General features: G+C 45.1%; 1 protein-coding gene across 3 annotated transcripts in view; it reads right to left on the minus strand.

Moving 5' to 3' along the window:
- SVOP (SV2 related protein) overlaps positions 1-20,099 on the minus strand; it is a 101,192-nt gene that overhangs the window by 21,602 nt on the left and 59,491 nt on the right. For all 3 annotated transcript variants that reach the window (XM_050749768.1, XM_050749769.1, XM_050749770.1), the window contains exons 7-11: positions 11,400-11,463; positions 9,503-9,628; positions 7,553-7,681; positions 5,991-6,064; positions 1,987-2,063 (exon numbers count right to left, since the gene is read on the minus strand). In XM_050749768.1, coding sequence (XP_050605725.1) covers positions 1,987-2,063; positions 5,991-6,064; positions 7,553-7,681; positions 9,503-9,628; positions 11,400-11,463 — 470 coding nt within the window. The remainder of the gene's footprint in view (positions 1-1,986; positions 2,064-5,990; positions 6,065-7,552; positions 7,682-9,502; positions 9,629-11,399; positions 11,464-20,099) is intronic.

Here is a 20,099-nt window from a genome sequence, read left to right on the forward strand (position 1 = left end):
ATCCCAGTTACTTGGGAGGCTGAGGCAGGAGAATGGCGTAAACCCGGGAGGCGGAGCTTGCAGTGAGCTGAGATCCGGCCACTGCACTCCAGCCCGGGCGACAGAGCGAGACTCCATCTCAAAAAAAAAAAAAAAATACTATTAGGCCCAGGAGGTCAAGGCTGCAGTGAGCTATGTTCACACTACTGCTCTCCAGCCTGGGTAACAAAGCAAGACCTTGTCTCGAAAAAAAAAAAAAGAAAAAGAAATGCTATTAGAAAAAGTTAACTGAGAGGCCATTCGTCTGAGACAGCGCCAATGTTGTGGGGTCCTAGGTGAGCAAACTGAAATCAGCTAAGAATAACTCAACTGCAAACCAAAAATGAAATCCTAAGCTCCCAATCTGCTGAACGGATCCCTTCTTGGCCAAGGGGACCCCAGAGAAACCTGAAAAGCTGAATTCCGGCCATAATAGGAAGGAGGTTCAGACATACCTCCTTCTTATACCCCCTCCCTTTTAGGGTTTAGGCACAACTGACCAGCATTAACATTAAAACAAAGATCGTAAGACTAACAAAACAGACTCTTCGTGGCAATCAGATACCAAAGTCCAACTTGACTCTAGTAGAACATCACTCGACAGACAGCAGACCCTGAAGGAAATCAAAATATTTTACTCCCAAACATATTTCTTTTTTTTTTTTTTAAATGGAATCTCACTCTGTCACCCAGGCTGGAGTGCAGTGGTATGATCTCTGCTCACTGCAACCTCCACCTCCTGAGTCCAAGCAATTCTCCTGCCTCAGCCTCCTCAGTAGCTGGGATTACAGACACATACCACCACACCCAGCTAATTTTTGTATTTTTAGTGTAGACGGGGTTTTGTCATGTTGGCCAGGCTGGTCTCGAACTCCTGGCCTCAGATAATCTGCCTGCCTCGGCCTCCTAAAGTGCGGAGACTACAGGCATGAGCCACCGCGCTTGGCCTGCAACTTTTCAGCCTCTTTTCTATGAATAAATAAATAGATAAATTTAACTAACATGCTATTTCTTTTTGCACCTGTAGTCCCAGCTACTTGGGGGGATAAGGTATGAGGATCTCTTGAGCCCAGGAGGTGGAGGCTGCAGTGAGCCATGATTGTGCCACTGCACTCCAGCCTGGGTGAAAGAATGAGACCCTGTCTCAATAATAATAATAATAATAATAATAATAGGCCAGGCACAGTTGCTCACACCTGTAATCCCAGCACTTTGGAAGGCTGAGGCAGGCAGATCATCTGAGGTCAGGAGTTTGAGACCTGCGTGGCCAACATTGCGAAACCTCATCTCTACTAAAAAAAAATACAAAAATTAGCCAGGCATGGTGGTGCCACCTGTAATCCCAGCTACGTGGGGGGCTGAGGCAGGAGGATTGCTTGAACCCAGGAAGCAGAGGCTGCAGTGAGCCGAGATCGAGCCACTGCACTCCAGCCTGGGCAACAGAGTGAGACTCCATCAAAAATAAAAAATAAAATAATACTAACCATAAATAAAATAATAATAATTTTAAAAAGGAGGATTCACAGCAACCCATGTGAAGGGGCCTAGTTTACCTGAGCTGGCGGACAAGCAAATCTGTTCTGTTTTAATCCTATAAGGAAAGTCACTTTGAAACAACTCATCTGCTTTTTGTTCCCTGTTTCTGTTTTCTTCAGCTCTTTTCTACTGATTCATGAATCGCCGTCTGCTCAAACTCTTCAAAATTGCCTCCGTTTTTCTTTAATGTGCCTTGGTTTATCTTTTAACAGTGCGAACTTCAGAGCCCAAACCCTGACGTAGATGTGGCTCCGCTAAGGTTCGCTCCATTGCGATAACTGTCCAGGTTTCTACAGAGTGTCTTGGAAACCACAGAAGTAGTAGAAGGCCAAGTCCCTTAAGGGCAGAGCCTGGAGTGGGAGTGTGTGCACGACCGTGTATGTGCCGAGGGTGTGGGAGTAGTTAGCTGGCAAAGACAACCAAGATACTCACTGCTGCAGACATCTCCTGCCTGGAAGAGTTCTGTGGTGAGTAGAACTAACCCGTAGTAAGAGAATGCATTGGAAAACCTGCCAGGAGAAAGCAAGAACGGTAAAGAAATGATCAGAGGAATGCAAGTCCCCTTTCCCTACCCCCTTGGGAAGGGCCAACGTCTACAGCAGCAGGAACCAGTCTTTGAGCAGCACTGGGATTTTGGGGACTTCACTGGGGACCTGGAGCAAGAAGATGGCAGGTAAAAAAGCATCATGATATGATCAAAGGGAAGTGATCCTGTGTTCTCTGAAAGGCCAAGAACTGTCAGAGGCGTTTGAACCAGAGCACCTCCATCTTGAATAGGGGTTGGGTAAATGAAGGCTGAGACCTACTGGGCTGCATTCCCAGATGGCTGGGCATTCTAAGTCACAGGATAAGATAGGAGTCAGCCAAGATACGGATCATACAGACCTTGCTGATAAAGCAGGTTGCAGTAAAGCAGCCAGCTGTGAACCCACCAAAACCAAGATGGTGATCGGAGTGACCTCTGGTCGTCCTCACTGCTACACTCCCACCAGCGCCATGACAGTTTACAAATGCCATGGCAACCTCAGGAAGTTACCCTATATGGTCTAAAAAGGGAAGGCATGAATAACCCACCTCTTGTTTAGCGTATCATCAAGAAATAACCATAAAAATGGGCAACCAGGAGCCCTGGGGGCTGCTCTGCCTATGGAGTAGTCGTTCTTTTATTCCTTTACTTTCTTAATAAACTTGCTTTCACATTACTCTATGGACTGGTCTTGAATTATTTCTTGCACGAAATACAAAAACCCTCTCTTGGGATCTGAAGTGGGACACCTTTCTGGCAACAGAACTATACTATACCAGAGACACAACACCTCCAAGACTGTCTACCCAACCGGCAATAGGGGGAAAATGGGACCCACCTCTGGAAGAAAACAGTCCCATTACCATCTTTTAGGGCTCTGGGTTAAGTGTGTCAACTTGGACATGTGATTTTTGAATTTCAGAGCAGAATGACACCATTTATTAACTCCTGGCTGACCCAGGAACTAGAATACTCAAGTTTGCAAGACCGGAATATTTTCTTCCAGTAGAATAGTTATAATGAAAACTCAGTCATAATCAGAAGCCAGTGATGCATTTCCTTAGGTTATTTTTCTTAGGTTAATGTGTGCAAGCAAATTTAGTGACTTTCATAATGCACTAAAATTAGTCTCTAATTATTATTATTATTTTTTTTTTTGAGACGGAGTCTCACTCTGTCCCCCTTGCTGGAGTGCAGTGGCCGGATCTCAGCTCACTGCAAGCTCCGCCTCCCGGGTTCAGGCCATTCTCCTGCCTCAGCCTCCCGAGTAGCTGGGACTACAGGCGCCCGCCACCTCGCCCGGCTAGTTTTTTTGTATTTTTTAGTAGAGACGGGGTTTCACTGTGTTAGCCAGGATGGTCTCGATCTCCTGACCTCGTGATCCACCCGTCTCGGCCTCCCAAAGTGCTGGGATTACAGGCTTGAGCCACCGCGCCCGGCCAAATTAGTCTCTAATTAATTGCTTCAGTATTCAAGGAGCGTTGGCCCAACCAAATTACATGTGCTCAAAGGTGGGTATTCTCAGCTCTGACCCCCACCATCCTTTAAAAAAATTCTGCAGGCTCGCTGAGTTGATTGGGCTCTCAGGAATTCGGGGCAGAGCTAGAGGCTGTTCTGTATATTATCAAAGCTTTTTTCTCCTCTTCCCTGTAATTGACCACCTCGAGGACACTTCCCCGTTAATTAGCACCTTTGCTAAATGGTGAACGGAAAAATGAGAACTGGTTAAAAAAGAACATTAAAGCCTTAGGCCAAGTTTGTTCACTGTTAATGCTGTGTACATGAATTGGTGCAAAGAGACTTGAAAGATGACTGCAGCTCCAATTCACTGTGGAGTTTAAGGTGATTACACTCTCCAAATACTACCCCCAACCCACACCTTCCGGTTCCAGCGCCCTTCCACGGGTGTTATTTAAGAAAAGGTCCAACAGGACCTTAAAAGAATGCCCTTGTTGACCAAATCAGTGGTTCCCAAAATATGTGCCACATGCCACCCCTGCGGTACCCAAGGGGCAATATGGGCTACAGTGAAGACACTGACATAGTATAAATACACACACACACACACACACACAAAGACACACACACACATATACACACATACACACACAAACACAGACACACAAGACACACACATAAACACAGACACACAAGACACACACACATACATACACACATACACACACGCACACATACACATACACACACACAAACACACACACACATACACACACAGACACACACATACACATACATACACGCACACACACATAGACACATACACACAAACACACACAGACACATACACATACACACACACGCACACATACACACACACGCGCACAGACACATACACACACGCACACACACAGACACACACTACAAACACACAGACACACAAACACAAGCAGACACACACGCAGACACACACACACACAGACACACAGACACAGACACACACAGACACACAGACACCCACAGACACACACATGCACACACACGCACACAAACACACAGACACACACATGCACACATACACACACACACACACATGCACATACACACATGTACACAGACACACACGCGCACACACACACACACACGCACACACATACACACACACACGTATTTTTGAGACAGAGTCTCGCTCTGTTGCCCAGGCTGGAGTGCAGTGGTGCAATGTCGGCTCACTGCAGCTTCTCTCAGGTTCAAGTGGTTCTCATCCCTCAGCCTCCCAAGTAGCTGGGACTACGGTGCCCACCACCACGCCTGGCTAATTTTTGTATTTTAGTAGAGATAGGGTTATGCCATGTTGGTCAGGCTGGTCTCGAACTCCTGACCTCAGGTGATCCACCTGCCTCAGCCTCCCACAGTGCTGGGATTACAGGCATGAGCCACCACACCGGCCCACATAGCAGAAATATTCAATCGTATTGTGAAAGAAAAATTCCCTTTTAAGTTTACTTTCAATTCTTTCAATCATTTTAAATTATATCCCAGTCTCACTTACATGCTAATGAGTCCTTAACACCTCCCCTTTCCCGTCTCTTTTTTGTTTTTGTTTTGAGACAGGATCTCAGTCTCTTGCATAGGCTGGAGTATAGTGGCATGATCACAGCTCATTGCAGCCTCGACCTCCTGGGGTAAAGTGATCCTCCCACCGCAGCCTCCTGAGTAGCTGGGACCACAGGTGCATACCTCCACACCCAGCTAACTTAAACGTTTTTTGTAGAGACAGGGTTTTACCACGTTGCCCAAGCTGGTCTCAAACTCCTGGCCTCAAGAGATCTTCCCACCTCAGCCTTACCAAAGTGTTGGGATTATGGGCATGAGCCACCGTGCCCAGCCAGCCTTTTTATCTCTTAAATACAGAGGCTCATTGCCTCTGCAAACCATCGGTCTAGTTACTTTTTCTGGTATTTCTCTTTAAGAGTGCCTTCTATCTGTGACTTGCAATTAAGGTGTTTTCTTTTAAAGTAGAGTTATAGCCTTGTTCAGTGGCTTACACCTGTAATCCCAGAATTTGGGGAGGCTGAGGAGAGAGGATTGCTTCAGTTCAGGAGTTCAAGGCTGCAGTAAGCTAGGATTGCGCCACTGCACACCAGCCTGAGCAGTGGAGTGAGGAGACTCTGTCTCAAAAATAAAAAATACAATAAAATCGAGTTATAAAGTTTCTTTTTAAAAGATACTTGACTAAAAGCATCAAGTTAAAGAAAAAGATTAAGGAAATAATAGTATGTACAGACGATAACCCGGATACGACGGGAATCAGAAGGATGATGTTCAAACTACTGAAATTTGCAAATGTTGCCTGAAATCAAAGTGCTCTCTGTCCATTGCATTAAAACAAAACCCAAAACAGGGCACAGGGAGCGGAAAGGGGTCAAAGTGGTCAACAAACAGCTCTTACCATATAAACCACAGCAACAAAGTTGTCCATCTAAAATGGGGCGTGAAAAGGTCCCTCATTTTGCCTCGGTCTTCCTGTTTCAAAACAAGGACATAGTGTTTATTCTCTCCCCTACAGATGCATGAGAGATGGGCTGGTGGCCTGAGACTAGTGCACACCCAGGCTGGGAGGGAGGTTTCTGGTAAGTAGGACACTGGAGCTCTGATAACCCAGGTCTCAAATCTACAGGATGCAGCCTCCCAGCCCCTCCAGCCAGAACCCAACCGTGTCCAGGGGCATGATCCACACAGGACGGACCTCATGCCCTCCAACCTGGAAACCGGGACTTGGGAAGCAGATCCCTCCTTCCTGGCCCCTCAGACCTCAGCACAGACCCATGAACCCAGGGAGCAGAAAACCAGTCCAAAGCATGTCCAGCCCTTTCACACACACACATGCGCCTTCCCCAGTTCTAGGTCTAGGTGGCAACAGTTAATGTGCTGAGAAACGAATTCACCAAAGGCCAATTTACCAAAAGATTGATTAGCTAAATGACCGATTGGCCGATTTTACATAATTTACAAATTCATCAACTCTTTGCTTTATAGTGTTCTTTAAAAAATATATGCTATGGCCAGGTATGGTGGTTCGTGCCCATAATCCCAGCACTTTGGGAGGCCAGGGCAGCTTGATCATATGACACCAGGGGTTCGAGACCAGCCTGGCTTTCTCTCATCCATGGAAGGAATCTCTCCCCAAAGGCAACCAAATGGGCTTCTGCACCTCTTGAGGAATCCCTCCTGCTCCGCCCCCTGTAGATATGGGGCAGGTCCCCTGGCCTCTATGTTGTCAGACCAAACACCTCCTTCCAACCTGGTGAAAGGCCATTCAGTTCTTCTTGCATAATATAAAAAGAATCAGAAATATAACTTTATTTTAAAAGGCAATTTCTTTATAGGATCTGATGTCTGCTTAAGGTATTTGTCATGTTTCTCCAATCTGCTTGGATGGTTCTTGAAGGCAAGGACTGCAGCCTTAAATCCGAATCTTTTCTCCCCGTGTGTGCAATGCTGGTGCCTACATACAATAGGCGCTCGTGAAGTTTCACCGTGGTGGATTCCCTGATGGTGTTACCGGTGGAGTGAGGCACCATCCATTAAGAACATCTACACAGGGTGCAGTTTGATCCCCTAGATCTAAGCACACTCCTTCCTAACGTGGTTTTATTGCACAGCTTTTGCCAGTCAATCTCATTTGCTAGTCAGACTTCATCTGTGCTGAAAGGCGAAACCAAAGCAGCAGTAGTTACAGGATCCATTAGCAGATGTTACATTTCTCTAATCACTGGTGAAATTCTCCAGGAAGCATTTTTAGAACTTGGCAGTGAAAATACAGATTGGAGTTGCCAAATTACCCTGTGGGTCTGTCTACTGGGCCCTTATCTGCTCCATGTGCATGCACACACCCCACCTTGGGTACACACACCCACGTGTGTCCATGCATGCATGCCCTACTCCATATGCACACACTCCCCTGAATGCACCCCGACACGCACATTGCAGTCTATTGGTCCAGGCACTGACCTGTCTGGAGATGATGAGTTTCCCCAGCGGCATGGGAGCTCCATTTTCTGTCGCTATCCTCTTTAAGGTGGCGATTGCCTTTTCCTGGTTCCCTGACAGTACATCATACCTTGCACTTTCCGGCAGCCACTGGGATGGAGGAGACAGGAGACCCACGTGTGGCTGATTAGGGTGGAACAGAGCACTCACTTCTAGCCACACACTCTTACTTGTGTGTGGGATCTTTAAGGGTGGGGGCTCTGAAGCCAGAGACCTGACTTCAAATCCTGGCCCTGCCATTTATTACGTTGGTTGTGTGACCCTGTACAATTACTTGACTTCTCTGTGCTTTCATTTCCTCCTCCATTAAATGTGAATGATAAGAGATCCTACCTCTTAGGGCTCTTGAGAGGATTAAACAGGATAATCCAGGCAAGGGGCCTAGCGCAGTGCCTGGTATAGGTTAATGCAGCTATTATTATTGTCACGGTTGCTATTACTATTATTTGGGGCTGCTTTCAGAGTTCCAGGCGAGGGCTGAATTAAATTAAGATCACTGTCAGAAATCTCACCCCCATCTCTCAAGGAATTGTACCTCACCTGTATTCAGCATCATCTTGCAAACTCAGTTCAAGAGAAAGAAAGAAATCAGAAAGATTTTTAGAACAATGGAAGTCCCAACCCCAAATGACTAGATACATACATTTCTGTAAAAATGGAGCGACAGCTGTTTGAAACAGCAGGTATACTGGAGAAAAGACTAAGAAGATCTAGTTTAGAGTTTTTTTGTCTATTTGCTGTAGGCCCTTTAACAAGTCAGCCCCTCTGGGCTTCAGTTTTCTCATCAATAAAAAGAGGATATAGCAGAGAATGCAAATGCCCACCAACATTCTGTTTCCTTTTTCATAGTGCAAAGTTGTCCTTAGATGTGGCTGCCCAGACAGGGACTACATTTCCCAGCTCCCCTTGCAGCTAGGTGGGACCATGTGACTTGCATTCACCAATGGCATATGAGCTGACTATTCCCAGCCAAGGTATTCAAGAAGTGACTGTGCAGTCTCCACTTGCCTTTTGCAAGTCTATTGAGTGTATGTAGAAGACTTCAAAGCCCTAGAGGATAGCAGAGCCACCAGCTGGACAAAAACTGGGCCCAGAATTCCACTTGCCAACCAGAAAAGTCATTCTGAGCTATTGTGTTAGAGAGAGAGAAGCTCCTATCGTGCTATGTTACTGAAATTGTGGGCTTCATTTGTTTCAGCAGCTGGTATCATCCTGACTAATACAGGGATTCATTATAGTCCTGTGATTATTGGGAGGAATAAATGTGATATTGCATGGAGCACAAAGCCTGCCACACAGTTAAGCTTAATAATTATTAATACTTATTGTCATTACCAGAAATTTTTGTAGTAGTTACCATACATGAGAACTACCCATCTCTAGGCTTATTTTAGTACCTACTGGCTGTAAAGTGTTTCATGCATGTGCCCATGAAATGATGAGTATGTGGCAAGATCTCAGCAGAGGGTGTGGTTTATGCAGAGCTGAGATGAAGAGATCATTTAAACTCCCGGAGCAGCCACGCCTGAAGTCCGATTTAATCCTCTGAAACGTATTTATTCCTCTCTTTTACTCAAGCCAGTTTGAATTGGGTTTCTGTCGCTTGCAACTTAAGAGTCTCAATTAGTGCAATATAATCACTTTAAGTGTAGATTTTGCAATGATGGGGCCAATGTATCCTCCAATCCCCAGTTATCTCCCCAGAAAACATCTCAGAAGTGTGTGTCTGGAGGAAATCTAACACTCCATACTGGGCTACCCCAGGCCATAGCTCCCTTGTCTCATTTGCTGATTTAAAAAAATAATCTTAAAAGGTGGCTTTGGTATCCTTCTCCATCCCCTCCCCACCAAAATAGAGTGGACTGTAAGGTGTCAGGTAGCAAAAGCTGAAATCTCTTAAAGGATACCTACGAAACACAGCACGGCAAAGAGGAGGAGCGGGACAGCCGAGAGGATGAGCAGCCAACGCCAGCCCAGGCTGGGCATCACGAACACAGCCAGGACGACCTCGAACACTGTCCCGATGGCCCAGAATACCTGGCACGGGAGAATCAGGGTTAGTGGTGGGGGAAGCATGGTCCTCACAGTGAGGAATTATGGGGGCACTGTGGACAAGGGTATCTCTATGGGTAAGGGGTTATTGGAGTCAGCAAGGTTAGAATAGTCACCCTTTCCCTGTGGTCTGTATGGTTGAGCCAGGGCTGCCATGTTGCCCAGCTTACGAGGGTACCATCTACACTGTATAATATTTGCATGTCACCCGCTGGAGCTGGGCAATGTGGCAGCTCTGGTTAAGGAGATCAATATGACCAATATTACGTGATATCAAATTGGTAGTGAACACATTGGTGTTCTCTCTCTCTCTCTCTCTCTCTCTCTCTCTGTCTTGCTCGGTCGCTCAGGCTGGAATACAGTGTCCCAATCATGGCTCACCGTAGCCTCAACCTCCCAGGCTCAAGATCAGCTGGTCTAGATGTGTTTCTTTTTCTTCCACTCCTCCTCCTCCTCCTTCTCCTCCTACTCCTTCTCCTCCTTCTCCTCCTACTTCTTCTCTCTTCCTCTTCCTCTTCTTTTTTTTTGGCAGAGTCTTGCTCTGTTGCCTAGGCTGGAGTGCAATGGCACGATCTCAGCTCACTGCAACCTCCGCCTCCTGGGTTCAAGCAATTATCCTGCCTCAGCCTCCTGACTAGCTGGTATTACAGTCCACCACCACACCTGACTAATTTTTTGTATTTTTTAGTAGAGATGGGGTTTCACAATGTTGGCCAGGCTGGTTGCAAACCCCTGATCTCAGGTGATCCAAATGCCTTGACCTCCCAAAGTACTGGGATTATGGGCATGAGCCACCGTGCCTGGCCTTTTTTTTTATTATTTATTTTTATTATTATTATTATTTTTTAAATAGATGGGGTCTTGCTCTACCACTCAGGCTGGAGTGCAGTGATGTGATCACACCTCACTACAGCCTCAAACTCCTGGCCTCAAGTGATCCTCCTGCCTCGGCCTCCCAAAGTCCCAGATGCATTTCAATATTTAAACAACGGATTCTTCCACATCAGTGTGGATCAGTGGAGCATCACCCTAATTGGTAAGAAGCAGATGTAGTCAGGATGTTGGGCTGTGGGATCAATGCAATTAAAATTGTCAGTGTGGTTATAGTGATTGGGGACATCAGAGTGGGTTCATTGGCATCACTGTTGGAATCAATGTCCAGCATGGGCAAATAAACCATTCTGCCACTGTGTGGAGGGGGCCACTGGGCAGCTGCATGAGGCAGGGAGTCATGGAGCCATTGTATTTGCTCTGAGATCTTTCAGATCATGGTTAGAAAATGGGTCACGGGACCCTGGAAGAAAAACTTGAGAGGAACTAGCTGGACCACGAAAGTTTTAAGGCAGTCTATAGGCCACAGAAATGGTCAAGAATGGAAATTCTTGACCAAAAAGACAAGTGGTGGGTGACAATATGGGTGTGGGCCGGAGTTTGGTCTACTAATGCCACACATTAGCCATACCAGCTCTCAGATACAAGCTATTTACAGTTCAAGAAAACATACTCTTCCATACCCTTGCTGACATTTTTTTTTTGAGGGATGATAGATTGAATGTTCTTGTCAATTGAAGAATTTGTCCATATTGCAAAACTGGCATGTCAGAAATGATGTAACTGATCCTTTTACAACTTTACATATTGAGTCTGTAATATTTTTTTCTTAAACTCCCTTTTCCTTGGCCTGTGGCTCAAGACATCTGAGAACCTCCTGCCGGAATCCACATGCTCTAGAGACCCAGGCTGCTCTCCTCCTTACCTCAATCAGCAAAATACATTTAGCTCTGGCTTTCATGGGAAGGAACTCAGCATACAGCGTCACCCTGGAAATGTAAAAGGGACAGAAAAAGAGTTAAGATCAGAACTGGGTGGGCAAATGGCTACCGTTTTCTGAATTTCCTGCCAACATTCCTCCAAGGGTGGTCAGTGAACCACTTACATCAGAATTTCCTGAGATGATGATGGTTAAATATACAGATCTCTAGCTCCCTCCCTCCCCAGACCTTCAGAAACAAACTCCCAGGGATAAGGCCCTGACATCTGCATTTTTATTTTATTGTATTTATTTATTTATTTATGAGTTGGTGTCTCACTCTGTCACCCTGGCTGAAGTGCAATCATAGCTCACTGCACAACCTTGAACTCCTGGGCTTAAGTGATCCTCCTGCCTCAGCCTCCAGAGCAGCTAAGACTACAGCCATGCACCACTACTCCTGGCTAATTATTATTATGATGATTTGTACAGATGTATGTTACCCAGGCTGGTCTCGAACTCCTGGCCTCAAGTGATCCTCCCATCTCGGACTCCAAAAGCGCTAGGAATATAGATGTGAGGCACCATGCCCGGCCTCACCTGCATTTTTGACTCACCAAGTGATTCTCAAATTTCCTAACTGCTGTCATTGAGCCCTACCCATAATCCAATAAGTCCAGGGAAAAATGTTTTTTGGCAGGAACTCTTCAACTTGAGCCCTTCTCAGCATACCAGGGCACACAATGTCAACCTGTCCCATCACTGGTGACATTAGTCTTCATCACCTGATCAAGCTGGTGATGGAGATTACCAGCTTGGTAATCTGGTCTGACAGATTTCTCAACCCTAAGTTATAATTTCCCATTTGTGATTAAGAATATTTCCCCTTTGTGGGGAAGTATTCAGAATATGCCAATATCCTGTTCCCCACATAACCTCTACCCACCAGCTTTAGCCATTGACTATCTCTATCTATGTCATCTACAACTGTGATGGTAACAAATGGTTGTTTTTGTTTGTTTGTTTTGTTTTTTGAGACAGGGTGCATGGTGTGATCATGGCTCACTGCAGCTTCAACCTTCCAGGCTCAAGCCATCCTCTTACCAGCCTCCAAGACTACAGGTACTGGGACTATAAACACATGCCACCACGCCCCGGTAATTTTTATTTTTTTTTATTATTGTGGAGATAAGGTCGCACTATGTTGTTCATGCTGGTCTCAAACTCCTGGGCTCAAGCTATCTTCCTGCCTTAACTTCCCAAAGCGCTAGGATTACAGGCATGAGCCACTGCGCCCAGCCCCACAAATGGTATTTTTTATTTTTGTCATTCCTTCTGTATTTATTAGTTGACATTTAACTGTAAGAAAGACATTTTCCTTCTTTCCTTTATCTTATCTGTCTATCCATTTAATCGGTATGGACTTGTGGAGTCCTATTTATGCAGTGGGTTGTAGCCCGTTACTATTTTGATGCTCAGAAAAGCTTTTCCTCCTCCCCTTTATCTATCTTATCTATCTATCTAGTATCTATCTATCTATCTATCCATTTAATCAATAAGGACTGGAAGATTCCAATTTTATTCCATGAGTTGCAGCCTATTATTATTATTATTATTAGTAGTAGTAGTAGTAGTAGTATTTTGAGACAGGGTCTTACTCTGTTGCTCAGGCTGAAGTGCAGTGGCACACAATCTTGGCTCACTGAAACCTCCACCTCCTGGGTTCAAGCAATTCTCCCACCTCAGCCTCCTGAGTAGCTGAGATTACAGGTGCCCGCCACCATGCCTGGCTAATTTTTGTATCTTTTGGTAGAGATAGGGTTTCACCATGTTTCCCAGGCTGGTCTCAAATTCCTGACCTCAAGTGATCTGCCCGCCTCAGCCTCCTAAAGTGCTGGAATTACAGGTGTGAGCCACCACACCCGGCCTGCAACCTGTTATTATTTTGATGCTCAGACTGTTCCAGATCTGCCCAGTGGGAGCCCCTTCAAGCTCATTCTTATTGTTTTTTTGGCATGTCTCCATCATTCCTTGAGGTCTTCCCTATTTTCTAGCACAAGATATCCAGCTCATCTTGTACTTCCTCTACTCCAGCCCTGGAGTCTGTCATCACCTTTCTAAGAAGCCCTGGTTCCCTTTGGCAGAAGATGGTATTTAGAAACCAAGATCTCTGTGCTCAGTGTGCTCATTGCTCCTGGGGTATCACTGCTGCTGAGCCCTCTTGGCGGACACAGCTAAGAGATTATCTGTCTCTCTATCTATCTCTATCTTACTTATCTCCTTGTCTCTTCACACACTCACCATATCTATAACTATCTGTGTATATTTATTTAAAAACGAGTTCATACTGATACTTTCCATTTCAGTTCATCACCTTGGGGTTCATTCTAACCTTCCTCACTTGCATGCTGCAATTTCCTTCTCTAAGAATGGGAAATCTGGTCTCATTATCCTCAATACAGTTACATCTTTGCTCAATTTACTTGTTTCCTTAATGTAAGCAATGTCCCAACTGCACTGGCTGCCTCCTCTGTCTGCTGCTTCCATGCTTTCCTCCTTTTCACTTCCTCAACCTTTGGGCATGCTGGACATGGAAGGGAACTTTTAAATCAATCCCTGCTCCCACCTACCCCATGCTGCCTTCAATTTTGCTAGAAAGAGGAGGCCTTCTTTCTTCTCATATCTCCCACCTAAGCCAGGCATCTGAGCTACTAAATGGCCTCATGTTATTCTCCTAGCTCTTCTTAAGGGGTGGGGGGTTGGGGGACAAAGGGAAGTTAATTTCCTTTAACTCTTTGAAGGCAGATGGTGCTGGGGACCCATTTAGATCTCCTAGGATCCCTTTACTAGGTCTGCGTGCCCACCTTGCGCTTCTGCTAATGGCTCATACCTGCAACCTTCTCTTATGGATACTCTTGAGCAACTGAAGCTGCATCACCCCAGAGGTACCTAGGAGTCATGCCCATCTCCCCAGGGCAGGCTGCAGACTGGCATGTATGTGTATAAAAGGCCCACCCCCTGGTATTGGGGGAGGGGGTGGGGGTCAGACCCTGTGAAGCAATGAACACTCCTTAGCTCCCTGTGTGCTCAGGTAAGTCCAGAAGAAACCACGTCCTTGTGAACTTCTTCCCTGTATCTTTCTCTTAGCATCTTTCACTCTTGTAGCTTCCTCCCAAGAACACTCTCAATAAATCACTTATAGAGAAATCTCTGCCCCCAGTTCTGTCTACTTTTATGCAGCCCAATCAATGGGTTTCCCTACAGAGCATTTCACTTTTCAAAAGGTGGCCTCAGCAATACCACTGATATTTAGACACAGTTCTTTCTATCATCAGTAAAAGTCCTTGTTAGGATTCCGAGCAAAGGCACCTCTATCCAAAGCAAGAAGAATTCTCAGGAGCCTCAGAAGAAGGGCTAGGGCTTCAGTAGTTCAGTGGGACTCTCTTTAGAGAAAAGCAAGAAGAAAATGCTAGCTAGTCTCACTTCATAGTGTATTTTAGTACGTTCCCTCTTTCTGTCTTAGTCTTTCTTTTTCTCTCTGTATGAATCCCTAGCTGAGATCATACTCAAGAATGCCTATTATAAATCTGATTTATAAACAAGCATTTCCATGCCATTTAATAGGCTCTTGCACACATCTATTCTATCACATGCATGAACCATACTATCCTTAATAATAGCAATCTTTTACTGAGTATCTACTATGTGTTTAACACTACTCTAGATGTTCTGCATGGATTACCTCACCCAATAAGAATTGCAAGTCATGGGGATAAGTAATTACAATTCCGTGTGTGTGTGTGTGTGTGTGTGTGTGTGTGTGTGAGAGAGAGAGAGAGAGAGAGAGAGAGAGAGATGGTTTGGCTCTTGGCCCCACTCAAACCTCATGTTGAAATGTAACTCGCAGTGTTGGGGGAGGGACCTGGTAGGAGGTAATTGGCTCATGGGGGTGGTTTTCCCCCTCGCAGTTCTCATGATAGTGAGTGAGTTTTCATGAGATCCAGTTGTTTAAAAGTGTGTAGCACTTCCCTCTTCACTCTCTCTCTCCTGCTGCCATGTGAAGATATGCTTGCTCCATCTTTGCCTTCCACCATGCTTGTAAGTTTCCTGATTCCTCCCCAGTCATACCTCCTGTACAGCCTGTGGAACTGTGAGTCAATTAAACCTCTTTTCTTTAAAAAGTACCCAGTCTTAGATAGTTATTTACAGCACTGTGAGAATGGACTACCACCATTTTCATATCTACATCTATCAACAACAGAAAAGTTGTTACTTGACCAGGATTGCACAGCTAGTAAGTTAGTAAGCAGAAGAGCCAACATTTTAAACTAGGTTTGTCTATATCATGCAACCCATGAATCACTTCCCTGTTGGGATGGTTTCACAGTTACAAACAACACTTCCTTAGACATCTTTAGGCTGAAAGTCGTTGTCTTCACATTGTTTCCTTAGGACAGATCCCCCTAAGTAGAATTTGAGTCGGAGGGTATGCCTGTTTTTATGATTTGAGATATATACTACCAAAGTGCTTCTCCAAAAAGTTGTTCCAATTTATATTCCTTCCAGTACCTCACTCATCAGAAAACCATGGGGAGTTTCATTAACTAAACCCTGATAATAGAAACCAAGATTATAGTGGTTGCTAAAGATTGCAGCAATTATCACGGATGACTTTGATATTTTATTCTATTTTCCGAATGGTATGCTTATATTATTTTTAAAAATCAATAGTAATACCATGTTTACCTTTCCCTCACCAAATTGAAGTCAAACTACTAATCATGCAAAAATGTGCAGTAGGATATTCTAAGGGCAAAGCTGTTTCTATCCTTAGAGATCAAGGATTTGTTTTTATAATAAAGCTATAACCTATTTAATGAAGTCGTTTCATTCTGTTTTTTTCAGTTATAGAGTATTATATGAATGCAATCTCATTGTAAAATAATTTACCAATACATAAGCATGCAGAGTGTATGATGATTTTTCCTATCCCTATGACCCCAACTTCCATTTCCCTTCCTGAAAGCCATAACTACTATTCAGAGTTTGCCTTGCAATCTTTCGGCGTTTTTTTTTTTTTTTTTTTCTGACACAGAGTCTCACTCTCTCATTCAGGCTGGAGTGCAGTGGTGTGATCTCAGGCTCACTGCAACCTCTGCCTCCCAGGTTCAAACAGTTCTCCTGACTCAGCTTCCCAAGTAGCTGGGATTGCAGGTGCACGCCACAACGCCCAGCTAATTTTATTGTATTTTTAATAGAGATGGGGTTTCATTATGTTAGCCAAGCTGGTCTCGAACTCCTGACCTCAAGTGATCCACCCGCCTCGGCCTCCCAAAGTGTTGGGATTACAGGCATAAGCCACTGTGTCTGGCCTGCAATCTTTCAGCCTCTTTTCTATGAAAAATAAATACATAAATTTAACATGCTATTTCTTTCTTTCATTTTCCCTTCTCTTTCCTTACCTCTCTCCTATCTTTTCCTCCCTCTCTTCTTTCCTTTTTTTTGAGACAGAGTCTCACTCTGTCACCCAGGCTGGAGTACAGTGGTGCAATCTCGGCTCATTGTAAGCTCCGCCTCCCGGGTTCACACCATTCTCCTGCCTCAGCCTCCCGAGTAGCTGGGACTACAGGCGCCCACCACCGCGCCTGGCTAATTTTTGTATTTTTAGTACAGATGGGGTTTCACCGTGTTAGCCAGGATGGTCTCAATCTCCTGACCTCATGAGCCGCCCACCTCGGCCTCCGAAAGTGCTGGGATTACAGGTGTGAGCCACTGCACCTGGCCTCTTTCCTTCATTTTTTTTTTCTCCTTAACACACAGCGCACTATCAGCGTTCCACCCAAACATCCCCATTCTTAGCACATCCATGCATGCCAGCCCACCTTCCAACTGCCAGTACCTGTGACTGTTTCCAGAGAACTTTCTTTTTTTTTTTTTTTGAGACGGAGTCTCGCTCTGTCGCCCAGGCTGGAATGCAGTGGCACGATCTCAGCTTACTGTAGCCTTGACCTCCTGGGGTAGATGATCCTCCCACCTCAGCCTCCTGAGTAGCTGGGACTACAGGTGTGCACCACCACACTTGGCTAATTTTTGTATTTTTTGCAGAGACAAGGTTTCACCATGTTGCCCAGGCTGGTCTTGAATGCCGGAGTCAAGCGATCTGCCTGCTTCAATCTCCCCCTAAAGTGCTGGGATTGCAGGCATGAGCCACCACGCTCAGCTGAGCATTATTCTTAACAGCTGCATAGCCTTCCTCATCTCGGTAGTATCATCATTTATTTAACTGCCCCCTATTGATGAATGCTTAGGTTGTATTCAGTTTCTTGCTTTTGCCACCTGTGCTACAAGAAACGTCTTTTCCTATAATTGTTGTGCCCCACATTTGGCCATTATTTATAGCAGTTCATTATGAAAACAAGCTACTTGATCTTTATCCAAAATATGGCAATTATTATAATCAGACTGAAAAATAAAAGAATGAGCAATGAAATTAGCAATGCCAAGAATCAGCTGATTCTGGCATAAATAAATTCCCACTGCAAATAATCACATTTACAGCACTGGGCAATTAGAGGCTTGCCATTTGGATCACGTGTTTGGAAAGAAAGAACCTGTGATCTCAGCCTGGCATTTCTGCCTGGTCTTTGGAGGAACGAGGACAGCCTTTGTGTATAAGCTCATTGTTGACACCAATTTGAAGATCATTCTAGGGCAGGTTTCAAGGTAGAACAGCTGGGCAGCTACCTGAGGTATTGTCTTTAAGAGCAGCTAAAACACAAGGAGGGCGTGGGTTACCTTACTCCAGGTTTCCCCCCGCAGCGGCTTACATAAATGGTGTTTGACTGCGGTGCATGGCGCCCTCTACTGGAAGTAAAATGTATTGGCCCAGTGCCAACCTGTATTGGTATTTTCGTGGAGAGACAGGGCGCAGTAAGAGGTGATTATCATTTCGTTGGTGCTTATTTGCATTTTCCAAATTTTCTAAAACAAAAGTGTGCTGTCTGTAATGACAAAAATAAAATTGTATTTAATTCCCTTGCTTGAATTAAAGTCTATTCCTTCTTGATGTCCCTCCGTAGACAGAAAGTGTAATTATCTGGGATTCTACATGTGATTTCTCTTACCTGCCTTAAAGGGAATATAAGCCTGTTAAGAACCACCAGCTCTACACACCAGAGTCATTCTCCAAATCAGTACCAGAGACGCCGTGGACATAAATGATTTAACAGGACCTTCTGACTATATATGCTAGAAACCCCTTTGAAATTGTTGTTCAACATGGTTAGGGCTTTGGCACCAGACACACCTGGATTTGAACCCAGTTATAACTGGCTTGCCAAAGTTGCTCCAATACTTTCCTTCCCAGTATCTATGCACCTTTGCAGTGTGACTGCAGCACGTCCCATCAAGAGTTCATTTTCCCCTCCCTGGGATCTGGGTGGCCTTGTGACTTGCTTTGACCATCAGAATGTAGCAGAAATGATGTTATGCTAGTTCCAAGCTTAGGCCTCGAGAAGCTTTGTGGCTTCTGCTTGCTGCCGTCCACCCCTGTCCAGGTGCCATGGGACCAGGTGCCCGGGTGCCCCCTGATTCAGTGGACTGAAGACATTTGAGCAAGCCCCATAGAGTCTAGAGGAGCCACCAAACTGCCTCACTGCAGAATCATGAGTTGAATTAATCATTGTTTTAAACCATGAATGCAAAGGTGGTTTGTTACAAAGTAGAAGCAAACCCTACATTCTACTTTTTTTTTTTTTTTTAATTTTAGTCAGAGTCTCACTCTCTCACCCAGGCTGGAGTGTAGTGGTGCAGTCTCAGCTCACTACAACCTCCGCTTCCCGGGTTCAAGCGATTCTCCTGCCTCAGCCTCCCAAGTAGCTAAGATTACAGGTGTGCACCACCATGCCTGGCTAATTTTTGTATTTTTAGAAGAGAGGGGGTTTTGCCATGTTGCCCAGGCTGGTCTCAAACTCCTGGCCTCAAGTGATCCACCCGCCTCAGCCTCCTAAAGTGCTGGAATTACAGGCGTGAGCCACTGTGCCCAGGCCTCCTACACTACACGTAATAACCATCTGACCAGGCATGATGACTCACACCTATAATCCCAACACTCTGGGAGGCCAAGATGGGAGGATCACTTGAGTTCAAGAACAGCCTGGGTAACACAGTGAGACCGCCCACTCTGTCCTCTGTAGCCCATCTCAACAAAAAATTTAAAAAATTAGCTGGGTGTGGTGGCACACACTTTAGTGACTCCAGAAGCTGTGGTGGGAGGATCGCTTGAGCCCAGAAGTTTGAGGCTGCAGGGAGGTATGATCGTGTTGCTGCACTCCAGCCTCGGCAACAGAGCAAAATCTGGTTTCAAAAATAATAATAACAACTATCTGACCTCCAGCAAGTCCCTTGTGAACTCTCAGCCTCGGTTTTCGCATCTGTTATATGGGGATAAAACAGTTGTTCAGTGGACCAAGTAAGGTAGTCTGAGAAGAACATTGAGCAAAGTTCATTGAGCACTTGGTAAACTCTATTATCATCATCATCATCACTATTAAGGCTAATGTTGTTCTTATCACCAAGAATGAGAATCTCTACTTTGGGGGAAGGAAGAAAAGAATGAGGAAGGGAGGAGAGAAGAAGGGTCATAGAAAAGCACAGATCAGGGTAGAGGAACAGGATCCTTAATGACCTAGTTGACTTTTTTTTTTT

Source organism: Macaca thibetana, chromosome 11 (genome assembly GCF_024542745.1).
Source record: "Macaca thibetana thibetana isolate TM-01 chromosome 11, ASM2454274v1, whole genome shotgun sequence".
In the NCBI taxonomy this organism is placed as follows: domain Eukaryota; kingdom Metazoa; phylum Chordata; class Mammalia; order Primates; family Cercopithecidae; genus Macaca; species Macaca thibetana.